Source organism: Sander vitreus, chromosome 18, assembly GCF_031162955.1.
Source record: "Sander vitreus isolate 19-12246 chromosome 18, sanVit1, whole genome shotgun sequence".
Taxonomy (NCBI): Eukaryota; Metazoa; Chordata; class Actinopteri; order Perciformes; family Percidae; genus Sander; species Sander vitreus.
In genome coordinates this window covers 22,637,847-22,653,230 of record NC_135872.1, presented here as the reverse complement: position 1 = coordinate 22,653,230, position 15,384 = coordinate 22,637,847, and the positions used below count along the sequence as shown (strand labels likewise).

The 15,384-nt window shown below is 42.4% G+C and overlaps 1 protein-coding gene across 5 annotated transcripts in view; it reads left to right on the top strand.

The window, feature by feature from the left end:
* Positions 1-15,384, top strand: part of cdc42bpab (CDC42 binding protein kinase alpha (DMPK-like) b) — a 98,953-nt gene that overhangs the window by 59,624 nt on the left and 23,945 nt on the right. For all 5 annotated transcript variants that reach the window (XM_078275086.1, XM_078275085.1, XM_078275089.1 and 2 more), the window contains exons 7-18: positions 835-1,035; positions 2,233-2,371; positions 3,936-4,045; positions 4,134-4,213; positions 6,344-6,522; positions 7,175-7,297; positions 7,675-7,808; positions 8,465-8,586; positions 8,733-8,853; positions 10,025-10,135; positions 11,605-11,852; positions 13,495-13,600. In XM_078275086.1, the coding sequence (XP_078131212.1) occupies positions 835-1,035; positions 2,233-2,371; positions 3,936-4,045; positions 4,134-4,213; positions 6,344-6,522; positions 7,175-7,297; positions 7,675-7,808; positions 8,465-8,586; positions 8,733-8,853; positions 10,025-10,135; positions 11,605-11,852; positions 13,495-13,600 (1,674 nt within the window). The remainder of the gene's footprint in view (positions 1-834; positions 1,036-2,232; positions 2,372-3,935; positions 4,046-4,133; positions 4,214-6,343; positions 6,523-7,174; positions 7,298-7,674; positions 7,809-8,464; positions 8,587-8,732; positions 8,854-10,024; positions 10,136-11,604; positions 11,853-13,494; positions 13,601-15,384) is intronic.

Sequence of the window (15,384 nt, the reverse complement as noted above, 5' to 3'; positions counted from 1 at the left end):
TGGCACTTAATTCCGGCTTCAGCATAAATGTGCATTCTCAAAATGTTAAAACGGAGCTCCAAAAACACTGTGCAGACCAGGGGATTCATCCTGTAGTGTGGGGGGGGGGGTCTGAAAGTTCAGGAATGCTCTTTGTTTGGTTGTTGTGTTGATGTTGCTGGTGGTATTCAGCCTGTAACTCATCAGCATCATTACTTGCATTGACAAGAGAAATATTGTACCTTTTACTCCGCTACGTTCGTCTGACAGCTTCAGTTACTAGTTACTTTACAAGATTTGTGCACACAAAACGCATGTAGTTTATAAAATACGATGTTTTATTATAATTTAAACTACCCAACTGTAAGAACAGTTTGGATCGTTTCCAGTTTCTGAAATGTGAGGATTTTTCTGCATTGAGTACTTTTAATTTGAATACTTTAAGTACATTTTACTGATGATACTTTTACTTAAGTAACATTTTCAATGCAGGACTTTTACTTGGAACAGAGTATTTTATTTTTTTTACAGTTTGATATATCCATACTTTTACTGAAGTTGTGGCCGGGTTGGATCAGTGGGTAGAGCAGGCACACGTATACTGAGAGGTTTATGCCTCGACGCAGAGGTCAAGGGTTCGAGTCCGACCTGTGACAATTTCCTGCATGTCTTCCCCCCCTCTCTCTCTCCTTTCTCACCTAGCTGTCCTATCAATTAAAGGCGGAAAAGCCCAAAACATTATATTTAAATACTTTTACTTTTCCCACCACTGTTTGTAATGTGAGATTTTGCCTCATATGTGTCATTTTTAAGGATTTTTTTTAAGTGTTGACTTTTGTATTGTCCCCCTGCTAGGTCCAGTCCTCCGTGGCGGTGGGGACTCCAGACTACATCTCCCCAGAAATCCTCCAGGCTATGGAGGACGGGAAGGGCAAGTATGGTCCTGAGTGCGACTGGTGGTCCCTGGGAGTCTGCATGTATGAGATGCTGTACGGCGAGACTCCTTTCTATGCAGAGTCCCTGGTGGAAACCTACGGGAAGATCATGAACCACAAGGTGAGCTGATAGAGCTGCTTCTCCGTATGTGTGAATCAGGGTTTCCGTGGGGTCTTAAAAAGTAAAAAAAAAAAAGTTTTAGGCCTTAAATTAAATTTGAAGTATTGTGTTCTAGGTCTTAAATAGGGCTGTGTATTGTCAAGAATCTGGCGATACGATACGTATCACAATACATGGGTCACGATTCAATATATTGTAATATACTTCGATACTGTGCGTAAGGCGATATATTGGGAGTATAATTTTAGGAAAACTAATATTTAAAAAAAGACATGATGTGCATAAAAGTCAAAGAACGATTCAGTACACAGAAAATCTAACTGCCAGTTTGGGATTGTGGTTCACAGGTTCTTGGTGAACAAATATTTATACGCTAAAGTAGGCCAAAGTTCAGCCATAGCTACGTTGTTAGCTTCTAGCAAAAAGTCAGGCACTGCTAGGCACTGTTAGGCAAGGACACTAGTGGTGCGTCTCAGCATAGCCATCTAGCAGTAGGGGGTTTAAACACAACATAAACGTGAACCACGGTCTTACATGAATATTTTTGCACGTAAACACAAAAAAAAAAAAAAAAAAATCAATACAGTATTGCAAAATAAAATATTGCGATAATCAAGTGTATAGATTTTTTTCTTACACACCTAGTCTTAAATAACTTTAAATGGGTCTTAAATTCCCTACATCAATGTAACGCCACCTCTAATGCTCATTGAAATGCTCCCACAGCGCTTTGAAATGTTTATTTTATTTATTTTTTATTCTGCGGTCTTGTAGTTCTTTCTGTTGCTAGTGCAAATGTAATTTGCTGTTTTACGACTACAAACGAGACCAACATGCAACTAATATTGCAGCCAATCGAGACACCAGTCTTATAATGCCAATGAGGAAATCAGGGAATTGTTTCAGACGATGTCCCTGAACTCTGACATCTGACTCTTTTTCATTCATAATGGTCTCAAAAAGGTCTTAAAAAGCCTTAAATTTGACTTGGTGAAACCTGTAGAAACCCTGGTCAATTTGCATGTCAACACATTACTGAGAAATACCAATGCTGTAGTAAAAGAGTTTTGAAAGATAGGATGTATAAGCATAAAGTAGAAACAAAGTGGAAGTAGGAAATGTGCCAGTGTTGATACTGTACATGTATAGCGGATCTCTGTTGCCTGCCTCTAATGCATTGCATCACATTTTGCACAGGAGCGGTTCCAGTTCCCACAGCAGATAACAGACGTGTCGGAGGACGCTAAGGATCTGGTACGCCGGCTCATTTGCAGTCGAGAGCACCGATTGGGCCAGAACGGCATTGAGGACTTCAAGCACCACCCCTTCTTCGTTGGTACAGTCTGACGGCACATTTGCCAATATGTCTTCCCTTGGTTCAGTGTTGCTTCTAATATAAATATAGAGCTCACATGTATTTTTTTTTTTAAATCTAGTTTTTATCAAGTGTATATCAGCCGGATTTGCTATCTATCATTTAATAGATTTTTCCATGAAGATTCAGGGCCCTATCTTGCACCCGGCGCAAAGCCCGGCGCAAGTGTCTTTGCCAGTTTAAGACCGACGCAGTTGTCAATTTCCCGTCCAGCGCCCGCGTCGTTTCAATATCAAACGCACCTGCGCCCATCTGTGCGCCCACGGGCGTGCTGGTCTTACAGGGAGGTGTGTTCAGGTGCATTCTTGGCCTTATTGCTATCTTGAGGGCAGCGGAAAGTGATCGCGCCATTGACCAACAAAAACCTGGTCTAAAGTCAATAACGCAGCATTTCATTGCTATTTTAACCGCGCATATGTAAAATGAGCCTAGGCTCGTGCCACTATGCTTGTTACACACACAGGGCACGCAGCAGCACACAAACATGCAAAAGATTAAAAATAAAAATATTTTTTGCACGAGCAGATCAGTTTCTCCTCCTGAAAATCTCTCCTTCCTGCTTGGCAAATCCGCCATCATAATAGCAACGCGCCAAGGTACAATCGCGCCTGGCTTTTAAAGGGAATGGGAGCTGACACTCTGATTGGTTTATTGCATGTTACGCCCAAAACACACCTTTGATTAATTAAGACACTAAGTACAACCCTTTTGAACCATGTGCCCGGCGCACGGACCCTTTTTCCCCCCGTTAAACTAGCAAAAGTGGATTCGTACACGCCCTAAACGCACCTGCGCCAGGCGCTTCACGCCGTGTGCTTAGATCGTTAAAATAGGGCCCTCAGACATCAAACAAATTAAACAATCCAATTTTCTCCTAGTATCCTTTCTAGCAGTTGTGTGTGTGTGTGTGTGTGTGTGTGTGTATATATATCATGAACTATATACTATATAGCTATACTTGTTATTAGCAATTGATATATGTATGTATCTTGTGGACTGTTTATTGACACACATGAGTATCGGTTATTCAAATTAGATTTTTTCCCTCCTTTTGTTGTATTTTCTTCTTTGTGTTGAAATAATGTGTTTTCATCTTCATTGAACATTAATATTTTAGATGTTATTTATTTTCCTTTTTTGGAGACATGCCTTTTGGGTTTGACAAATTTCCCCAACATAATCCTTTTTACTCTTTTTAATGCGTGACGCTTGTCTTGGTTTTTGTTCAAATAAACAAATTAAACTATGAAAAATATACTACAACTAAACTTCATATACTGCACATATTGTAGTATATTGAAGAATGAAGGCCATTTTATCAGAAGATAACTTTTCTTTTTACCCTAATAGATGCATTGTTTGACTTTACAGTATATCTCTAAACAGGTTTAATACATGAATACAGTTTCAATAAATGTCAGTTGAAGGTATCCAGAGTTCATAGATGTGTGCCTCTATTATGTGCTTATTAATAAGGGAGTTATGGATCATCCTGTGTTCTTATTGTGACCTCTCTTGTGTTCAGGCATCGATTGGGAAAACATTCTTACGTGTGAGGCGCCGTACATCCCCGAGGTCAGCAGTCCTACAGATACCTCCAACTTTGATGTGGATGATGACTGCCTGAAGAACTCGGTACGGTTGGATTCACATTTGTCTTACAATCGCGTATATTAGACGTGACAAACTCACTTCTTTGTCATGTTTTCTTGTGATATTTCAGGAGACCATGCCCCCTCCCTCTCACACTGCCTTCTCTGGCCACCACCTGCCCTTTGTGGGCTTCACCTACACCAGTAAATGGTAAGTGCTACCACGGCAACCAGCAGAGGTGGGAAGTAACAAATTCCGATTACTCGAGTTACTGTAATTGAGGTTTTTTTACTTTTTCAGAGTAGTTTTTAAAATCTGTAATTTTACTTTGACTTAAAGCTACGTTGTGTAACAGTTTCTCCCATCTAGCGGTGAAATTGTATACGACAACCAACTGAATATGACTTTCTAGCCCCTCCTCCTACGGTGGCCGAACCCGACATTAGCTCTTAGTATCTCCATCGTTTACACGCAGCTGTTCTAGCCACTCCAATATTGACTTTGGTCTGGTTGCTTTGCCTGTCGCGTTGTCGTTTTTTTTTTTATTCTCTTTTTCGCTTCCCTGGCGAGTAATCTCCCCCCCGGCATTCGTCACGGTGCCACTGAGTGTAAAAGGGCGAAAGGCGGAGGTATGCCCCTCTTTGGCTAATGGATTTTAAAGATGGCGCTACATGGCGGCCGCCATTCGAGCGAGTCGCTCGTATGTATTCTGAATAATTCTGAATGTCAGATTCTACGCTTACGAGAATACTTTGATTAGCTGGTGGAAGTAATTACACATGAATGAGCACGTATTTGTGAAGGAACAAAGGGTTTTTTGCTAAGAATCAACACAAAAAATGACACAATGTAGTTTTTTTTTGAAGTATTGTACTTTGCTACATTTGAATACAAATCCGTTACTGAGTAAAAAAAAAAGAAGAAAAAAAGAATAAAGGTTTCTAACGTTGTTTTGGCAAAATATCTGTCAACGAACTCAAATCAAAAATGGTTGTCGTTTTTTCTGTTTAGATTTTTTTTTTGGTGCTTTTTTTCAAGGTTTTGTCGCTTATTTTTATTTATTTATTTGTTTTTTTTGTTTACTTTTTGGCTCTGGGCCCTTAACAAATCGCAAAAGACTGTGATTTAATTAAATAAGTATAAATAAGATATTAAAATAGGTATACATATAACAAAGTATGTCTCCACTTGCTGTTAAAAAGTAACTAAGTAACTTTTACTTTGAGTATATTTTAAATAAACTACTTCTACTTGTGTAGATTTTTATACCGGTAACTTTACTTGTACTTAAGTAAAAGTTCATCAGAGTAATCGTACTTTGACTTCAGTAGAATATTTTTGTACTCTTTCCACCTCCTGGCAACCAGATATATAAATAGACTGTACATAAAAGGTTATTTTTAACCGCCGCCTAAAGTTAGACTCTGGCGTTGGTCATTTTGTCTTTTTTTGTTTGTTTGTTGTTGTTGAAAAGTCTTTCTTCACACTTCATTAATATGACCATGATTAGGGGATATTTAGTGGATGGATGAAATGAAACGAAGGCACTATTTTCCTCCAGTATTTTTTTTTTCTCCAGTTGGCAAAATTAAGATCATTGTTATCCATTTTCAGCACTTCAATAAAGACAGATGAAAAAAACGTGTGGCACCTTGTCACAATCCAGCATGATATATAATTAGTAAGCACACCGATTTCCCCGGCCAAGCCTTGTCACTGCATAGCATTGAGGCGTAGGAGTGTTGAATTAGCTTCCATCCCTAATAAGGGGATGTTCAGGACTTGCTGTAGAGCTCCACTCTCAGCGCTCCTCGTGAGAAAGCAACAAACCCACCACTTACTTTCTTATCTCTTAAAGGCTCAGTGATAATGGTCTTTTCTACTCTTTCTTTCTCTCCTCTTTCCCCCACTCTGTCTCTCTCTCTCTCTCTCTCCCACACTCCCCATCTTCCTTTATGCGGCTGTCATTCCTTCTCCCCCCCCCTCCCTCTCCCCCTTCTTCCATGACTCAACATCCTCTCGTCTTTCAACTCATCTCTATCTCTGTCGTCCACTTCCCTTTCCTGTTTTCTCCTCCTCCTGCTGTTTCTCTGTCATTTCCCTCCGGCCTCTTCCCCCCCTCCCTTAACGAAACACTTTCATGTTGATTTTTCTAATACGGTTTAAAACCATTATTCCCATTTTGCAACTCTATACGTGGCTTTTTTCTCCCCTTATCATTCAACCTCTCTTCCCTTTTGATTTCTTTCATCACTGACCCTCACTGCTACTGTTTCCATGTCTCCTACACCTTTCTCTTCACTACCTAACCTTTTTTTTCCTGGTCCCCCCCCCCCATAGTACCCTATCTGACCGGGCTTGCCTGCGACAGCTGGCAGGGGAGCCGGGTAAGGCAGGCCGGGACCAATTAGACCTGGATGTCCAGCGAGGCCTGGAGGACAGCCTGGCCACAGAGGCTTACGAGAGGAGGATCCGTCGCCTGGAGCAGGAGAAAGTAGAGCTGAGCCGCAAACTCCAAGGTAAGGCTGCCGGACAACGTTCCTCTTTGCAATTTGAGGCTGAGAGGGAGGAGACACATTAGTGCATTCATTCTACTGTTGTCAAAAGGTATGCTTAAAGAGTTCAGATTACCAAAACATGCACGCATACATTTACTCCGACATACATACTAGAGGATGGATACTCGACCTGAGCCCGACGGGACCCGATGGGCCGGTCTGGGTTCGGACAGATATTTAGAAATGATGTTCGGGTCGGGCTCTGTCACATCAGCGCGACATGATTGGGCCTCTTGTGTGCGCGCCTATGTTAACATGTGCTTGTTGCCCTGTGTGTGCTGATGCGCTCATCTGTTGACATTTCCAAATGCCTTCCTACAGTTGCTTAATAAAAGCGGGCTTTCCACACAAACAAACAAACAAAGATATGTCATTAGTATGAGAAAAAAATGGGATTTTAACCGTCGGGCTCGGTTACTGCTCTGTCGGACGTGGGCCGGGGTCGGTTACTGCTCTGTCGGGCTCGGGGCCCGGCTCGGTTACTGCTCTGTCGGACGCTAATACATACTGTAAACCCACACTGTACTGTGCATTTAGTAGTCTATGTAGAATGTGTGACAAAAAGGAACAACAAGGAACACATAACTAATGCGTCTCCCCTGACCGGTTGCAGAGGCGACTCAGACGGTGCAGGCCCTGCAGCACCCAACAGGCGAGGGCCCCGTCAGCGCCAACAAGGAGGTGGAGATCAGGAGTCTGAAGAGCGAGATCGACATCCTCAAGAAGCAGATCGCTGGTCAGGATTTTTTTTTCTTTCTCTTCATTCACCAACCTTAGGGGTTTGAATTCAGCTGCTACTCACTGACTTACGAGCCTAGTTTTAAGTTTGGGAAAACTCTAAATAGAACTCTGGAGAATTTGTAAACCCTTGGAAACAAACTAAGACAGCCACTGTTAAATTGTGTGTCTGTTAAACATGTGCGTCGGTTAGGAAAGAGACTGGGCTGCACACTCTGCTCGCTGTCATTGGCTGAGGGTTAAACCCCTACGGGCCTATTAGTCTATAGACATAGTTCCTTAAGGATAATACTGCATAATATACCTTTAAGTAACGTTTTATTAAATTTTGAACCTGTGTGTGTGTGTGTGTGTGTGTGTGTGTGTGTGTGTCAGAGTCGGGCCAACTTGAGAAGCAGCTGGAGGACGTGTCGTTGGCGCGCAGGGATCTGGAGGACTCATCCAAACACGCCAAGACTCTGGAGAAACAGATGAGGAGCGTTACACAGGAGAGGGATGACATACACAAGGTAGAAGCAGTATTGTATTGTAGTGTGTGTGTGTGTGTGTGTGTGTGTGTATGGATTTGTATTTTCCTTATTTTAGTAACAGATGCTGTGCCCCTAGTATAGGAAACTCTACTAAACATTACCTATAGTAACAACAATTAAGCACTTGTTCAGTTACTTCAGTTGGTTCGAGTCCGACCTGCTGCCTTTTGTTTTGCGTGTCATCCCCCATCTCTCTCCCCCTTTCATGCCTATCCACTGTCTCTATGTAATAAAGGGAAAATCCCCCCAAAAAAAGAATCTTTTAAAAATACTTCAGTTGTATATTTTTACTTTGCCAAGACATGACAATAAGTTCACAAAAGTGTGTATTTGAATGTGTGAAGTTACATGAATAGCTGTGCCAGTTCCAGTGTGTTTTAATACCACATACGCATTCCTCATCAAAACATTTTTTTTCTTCACACGAGCACTAAGCCCTGCATGGTAACTGTGCCTACAAACACAATGATACCAATGTTCAAAATATGAAAGACCAGGAAAAAAAAAAAAACCCCGGGTTGCTTTGATTTTGGTGCCAAAAAGTCAAATAAACGCCTTGCTTATATTGAGATAGATTTTCCTTGAAGTCACTGTGAGAATCTAAATGTTGATCTATGCTCTCCCTTTCTGGCCAGGATCTTGCTGAGTCCAACGAGAAGCTGAAATCTCAGGCGAAAGAGCTGAAGGAAGCCCACAGCCAGAGGAAACTGGCCATGCAGGAGTTTTCTGAACTCAACGAGAAGCTCACAGACCTCAGGTAGGATCACTTCCCCTCAGACCATTTCTCACAACCAACCTATGCTTCTTTTTTTTTAAATTTTTAATTTAATAATTTTTTAGGTTAGGTTTTTTTTAAGGTCCATTTCATCGTTTTGTGACATTGTGACTGAACTTTTCACCCAGGTCGGTGAAGCAGCGTCTGGCTCGCCAGTTGCGCGACAAGGAGGAGGAGATGGAGAGCCAGACTCAGAAGCTTGAGGCGCTTCGGCTTGAGGTGCGGAAGTCTGAGAGGGCCAGAAAAGAGGTAGAGTAGTCTCCCTGTGGTTGCTAGAACACCCTCTTCCGTCGCCAGTGACTGGTTGGTGCACAAAATGGCGTCTGTGTATTGCCCTCATATCACATTTCTAGAAATAGTTCTAGATTTCCATGATTATTTATACAGTAGATTAGAAACAATGTTGCAGTGGCTGTATTTCACTTTATAATGTGTTTCTACACACTTGCAAGAACATGACCGACATTTGGGTACATTTTCAGCAATTCGGAGTAACATGGCACATCATAATTTCCTTAGGTTAATACGCAGCACAATACAGTGGAATAAGGCCACAAAGTATATATTTTTTGTGACAGTTCTTTCGTGTATTGGTGCAGTTATGTGTGGTTGGAATGTTTAGCTTGTGCATGTTTTTGATGGGATTTTATAGGTTACGATTGTATTAACATGTATGAAAAAAAAAACACTTTACTTGAAGGTATCTACATAAGCGTGACATGTCACAGTCATGTCACATGAACCCTAACCCTAACTCTAACCCTAACTTGTCATGACAAAAACCAAATGACACTTATTAGAAGAAGCGTTATGTCATAAACGTTTGACTTGTTTATAATGCTTATGACACGTTCATGACAGTGTCATGTCACTCTTATGTAGATACCTTCAAGTAAAGTGTAACCAAAAAAAAGACGCCTACTTCTGCTCCTGGTGGGTTGAAATTAGGGCTGCACGATATGAGGAAAATATGCAATAATGTTGTTGAATATCGCGATGACAATATTACGTGCGATGAATAAACCGAACCTAAACCTAAAGTGTGCTCAGTTTAGTCTTTCTGCTGCTTGCAGTATTCTGCTAAAACTCAACAAATGGCGTGTTGAATTTAAAACAAAAGGAAATCCTTTCCAACATTCTTTTGAGCAAAGTTAAACATCGAATTGAATATAAAAGGCACCACTAAAAAAAGAATGGCCGCTACATTTTAAAGGACAGTTTTCTGAAACACAAAAAAAAAAAAAGTCTTTTGCGATGTGTCGCAGCATTCGCGATGTGTGTGTCGCGGCAGTTGATATCGCGATGACAATACAGAAAAAAAAGATATATTGTGCAGCCCTGGTTGAAATGGGTGCATAGGGGGAACAATGGTGTATGATGTGTGCTTGCATCCAATCACTGGAGTTTATGTGTGAATCAGATGGAGGTGCAGGCGGAGGAGAAGACAGCGGAGGCTCAGAAAGAGAGGAAGCTGAGAGAGCGTAATGAGCAGTATAGTCGACAGCTGGAGGAGGAGTTGGAAGGGCTTAAGGTAAGCGTGCCAACAAACACAGCTGAACGTGGACCTGTCCATCCACAGAGTCTCTGCGCACTTAGCGAGTCTCTGCGCGCTCCTAAAAGTTCAGATATACAGTTGTGCGTTTGCTCTGTACTGACACAAAGGGCCCTATTGTAACGATCTAAGCACACGGCGTGAAGCGCCTGGCGCAGGTGCGTTTAGGGCATGTACAAATCCACTTTTGCTAGTTTAACGGGGGGAAAAAAAAGGGTCCGTGCGCCGGGCACATGGTGCGAAAGGGTTGTACTTAGTGTCTTAATTAATCATAGGTGTGTTTTGGGCGTAACATGCAATAAACCAATCAGAATCATCTCCCATTCCCTTTAAAAGCCAGGCGCGATTGTACCTTGGCGCGTTGCTATTATGATGGCGGATTTGCCAAGCAGGAAGGAGAGATTTTCAGGAGAAGAAACTGATCTGCTCGTGCGTGAAGTGGCACGAGCACTATGCCGCCAAAACTCCACGAGGTGAAGCACGTGTTTGAAACAACAATGAAATGCTGCGTTATTGACTTTAGACCAGGTTTTTGTTGGTCAATGGCGCAATCACTTTCCGCTGCCCTCAAGATAGCAATACGCCAAGAATGCACCTGAACACACCTCCCTGTAAGACCAGCACGCCCGTGTGCGCACAGATGGGCACAGGTGCATTTGCTATTTAAACGATGCGGGCGCTGGACGGGAAATTGACAACTGCGTCGGTCTTAAACTGGCAAAGACACTTGCCTCGGGCATTGCGCTGCGCCGGGTGCAAGATAGTATTAGGCTGCGTTCACAGGGAAACGGCGATCGGGCGATTTTTCGCAGGGTTGCGCGTCAATGAAACGGCCCATTTCTTTGACATCCCGTTGTGTTCTTTAACCGCCCAATGTAGCACAAGTAGACTTTATATTTCACAACTACTGTTTTCCGTCAGATCGTTTGTAGATCTCGTCGTTCCCGACCGCACTTGAAGGCAGCTTCATTTCCCGGAGAAAGAAAAGAGACGAGCGAGACAGATCGACTGTGCTTTGTTTGGCAAACATTCAGCTTTTTAACGTGCTCCTGGAAAGTTCAGTGCTTTTGTTTCGTGTTTTAAAACCTTCTTGTGGCAGCGATAGAGGCATTGAGGTTTCCTGTTTCCTGTACAAGTCTGTTCGTCGGTTACATGATTGGCCACTGCATCGTGACGTCGGGTTGCGTCTCCCTAAAGTTGAGTCGGTATGAATTTTTCGCCGCAGGCCTGCTGCGTTTTTTTTGCATGTCCCCCTAAACGCACTACCCCCATTAAAAATGAATGGAAAGACCTGCTTTTTTGCAGCACCGTCTGACGGCCGACGCAGGCTGTGTGAATGGCCACTTATTGATCCCATTCACACTTCTCTCTCCATACTTTACTAATCTTTATGTCTGCCGCTCAACCTCACCAACCCCACTTTTACTCCGTATTCCCCACCCACCCAGCTGAAGCAAGCCGGTTCCTCTGTCGCCCCGGCCTCAGCGGACCAGACCCAGGAGGTGGGCCGCCTGCGGGGAGACCTGGAGAAGAAAACGCTCCTGTACGAGGAGGAGTTGGCACGCAGGGAAGCGCAGCACAGCTCGGAGCTGAAAGCCCTGCGCAAGGAGCTGCGGGACGCTGAGAGCCAACACCTCGCCCTGCAGAAAGAGATCCTGATGCTCAAAGACAAGCTGGACAAGACTCGCCGCGAGAGGTACTTTCTTTTTCATCTGATCAAGGCAAATGGTTTTTTCCCCTCTTGTGTATTTTTGGTGTAGTGGTGTCCAATGTCCTGGCTGTCATGACATTATTTTTGGTTTCTTCATTGTCCTTTCCAGTGATGATTGCATCAGGTAATTACACATATATTGGTATCAGTGTGTAATAACTGTGACGTAGTGTTTTGAATAGTTAATCTCATTTTTGGTAGATGATAATATTGTTAGAATTGAATAGTTGTGTTTCCCCTAACCCAAGGAGAGAATAACCCCATTATGCAGGTAACTTTCTCCCAGGGGTTCTCAAGGTTTTTTCATCCCTCCAAATTGACCCCCATTTCACAGGAGATGCATGAAGATTCAGGGCCCCGTCTTGCACCCGGCGCAGCGCAAAGCCCGACGCGGTTGTCAATTTCCCGTCCAGCGCCCACGTCGTTTAAATAGCAAATGCACCTGCACCCATCTCTCCAGGCCTCTCCATTTCTGCCCGCCAAGAATACAAAGCAACCCCGGAGTTTTCAAACCAGAACAGGGTCAGCGGTGTTTCCAAATGTCTCCGTTTCAGGGGCTCGGATTCGCCGGCGTACTGTGGACGCGAGGCGTAAACGTAGCAGAAGATATTCAATATTTGAACGAAAACATAGTAGTGGGGATGTAGCCTGAGCCGTACAATTGAAGCTGAAAGCAACTATCCAAGCAGGCAGTGGCAGTGCTGCTGAGATGATCAATTGTTATTTTACTCATTTAGGCTTACCTAATCTAGGGTGTATTTCTTAATTCAAACAACATGGCAACTACGACTACCACTTGTTTTTTGTACACAATACTGTAGTCTTGAATGGTAAAGTCAGTAAAGGGCGAAAATGGTTGAATTAGTAAAAATAAATATTTTCTGTCAAAATGTGCCTTTTCCAATATTAAATACCAAGAAATGAAAATAAGTCAGTTGTTTTTCTGCAGCAGACCCCCTGGTAGGCACTCCGGGGGACCTGATCCCACATTGAGAGCCGCTGGTTTAATCAAATATTTAATAAAATCTTGTTTTTGAGGAGAGAGCTTTCGAGCTTTGTTTTTGTACCCTGTAGCCTAACTTTGCTGCCCGGTGTTGCTGACATTATTGTCACAGGGCTTTGTAATTCATTTTTAAACACGCCGCTGTATCAGGTTCTAACTGCATTAATGTGTTTGGGCTGAATAATGTGAGCCGGGTCTTAGTACCAAGCCTTTGATTTAGGTTTTAAGGAAATGTGTGGAGCCAAAGGCCCACACACACAAACACACACACACACACACACACACACACACGAACTAAGGTAGGGGAATAGATGAGGCATTCTGAAGGAGATTGGTGTACACTTTTTACTTTACAATTTTTACATTTGTTTATACTCCTGTAAGTAAGTTAAATGTAGAGTGGCGGTTGAATGCTTTTCAGAACAGCTGGCAGAAGAGTACAAAATCCACAAAATCAAAATCTCTGAACAGAGAGAAAGATTGAGATTGGATTTGCAGCTGTGAATTATGATTAGGGAATAAATGTAAGTTTATACAATGCCACAAGTTTAACAATCTGTGTGTGTGTGTGTGTGTGTGTGTGTGTGTGTGTGTGTGTGCGCGTGTTGTGCGTGTTTCCTCCAGCCAAAGCGAGCGGGAAGAGTTGGAGACGGAGAACAAGCAGAAGTACGACAGGGAGAGAGTCCTGCTTACAGAAGAAAATAAGAAGCTGTCCAGTGAACTGGATAAGGTAAGACATTTGGCCACAGAGACACAAAATAAAACAAAAATCGCATTAAGAACACACACGTTTAAATCAAGTCCGGTTTCTCTCGCTCTTTTCTGTCTTGCTTTCTCAGCTTTTTAGTGATTTGTTGATCTCTCTCAAACACACACACACACACACACACACACACAGGCATATTTCACATTTCCCTAACCCCAGGTAACCCCCACCCTTTCATTGCATTCCTCCCTCCACCCCCTCTCTCCCAGCCATGCCAAAAAAATCACTGTTCAATATCCCCCATCAAACACCCTGTAGCCTCCTACCCAGTCAGATGGAATAACTCTCTGGATTACGCTCTATTGACTTTGGAAATCGCCCCTTGGAAGTTTAAAAAGGCTCCCAATTTAAAACATTGTCTTAGAAGCGGGAGGCATTTTGACATATGGAATAAAATGTCAGAGTGTTGTTTTTAAAGTCTGCAACTGATAACGGAGAAAAAAAAAATATCTTGATGAAGTTGAGAGAATATGGATGTGGGTGCCACTGGAATGATAACACATGTCACTCTAGTTATTTAATGTGTTTTTATGTTATTTCACATAAAAAAAAGAAGAAAAAAAAAGAAATCATATTTATAAAAGCTAAAGCACTCGATATGTCTGTGTGATTTGCTTCTTGGCACAAAACAGTTCTTCAGTACATTTGGATTATGTGAAAATATTATTGTTTGACTGCTGGTCTTATCTTTCAAAGGAGGGACTGAATATCAACAGTGTTTGCTTAGTAGCAGAAACAGGCCGCTCCTTCAATTATAATGTCTTTTTGTGCGTGTTTTCAGTAAAGGAGAGTGAGCAGGCAAACCTCTGGAGTTTAATTTTCACTGTTCAACTCAAATTGGTGAAGAATGTGGAGTGATTGAGAAACATATTGCCATAGCAGTTCAGCCAGACATGAGAAACGTTTTGCTGTGCGTTTAGAAATAAACAGGAGTTCTTATCCAAAATCTCGCTCTCTTTTTCTGTAAGGCTTCTTACCAAAACCCTTTTAAAAGGTGCTCTAAGCGATGTCGCGCGTTTTTTTTAAGGCTACGATATTTTTTTTGTCACATACAGCAAACATCTCCTCACTGTCCGCGAGCTACCTGTCCCCTGAACACACTGTTAAAAAGAACGCGGCCTCTGTAGACAGCCCAGGCTCCACAAACTGCGCCAACCTGCACCACCAAACACAACAAAACAGTGTTCCAGCGTCCCAGCCAATAACGGACAAGAAGGATTTGGGGGTGGGGGTTGGGGGGTTAGTGCGCGGAAGCACGGAAGGGAGGGAGAGGGGACGGGATGAGGAGGAGGGAGAGGGGGAGCTAGCCTCGTTTTGTTTGAAAATACTTTGAACGTCAACAAGAAGTGCCGTCACCCAACATCACTTAGAGCACCTTTAACTCCACAAACTTGCCAGTAAAATATTAGTTAAAAAACCTTTCAGTAAATTCAGCCATGATGTGCATCACACTGATACAGTAATAAATCATTTTACTTTTTATTTGTTTATTTTAGTTGATGGCGGTTATGCATTAGAGTTCTCAAGTAGGCCTGTCGCAATATACAATAAATCAATTAATTTCACGATAAATAGAAATGAGCTTGATCATTTTTAAATGGAAATTACCGCGGCCGTAAAAAATTGCATTTTATTTATTGTTTTTGATTGTGTTTGCTTTTTATTCCAGTGCATTTTTTTGTTAACAGAGACTCAGAGTCCATTTTATTTATTGTTTTTGGTTGTTTATTGTGGATATTTAAAATGTC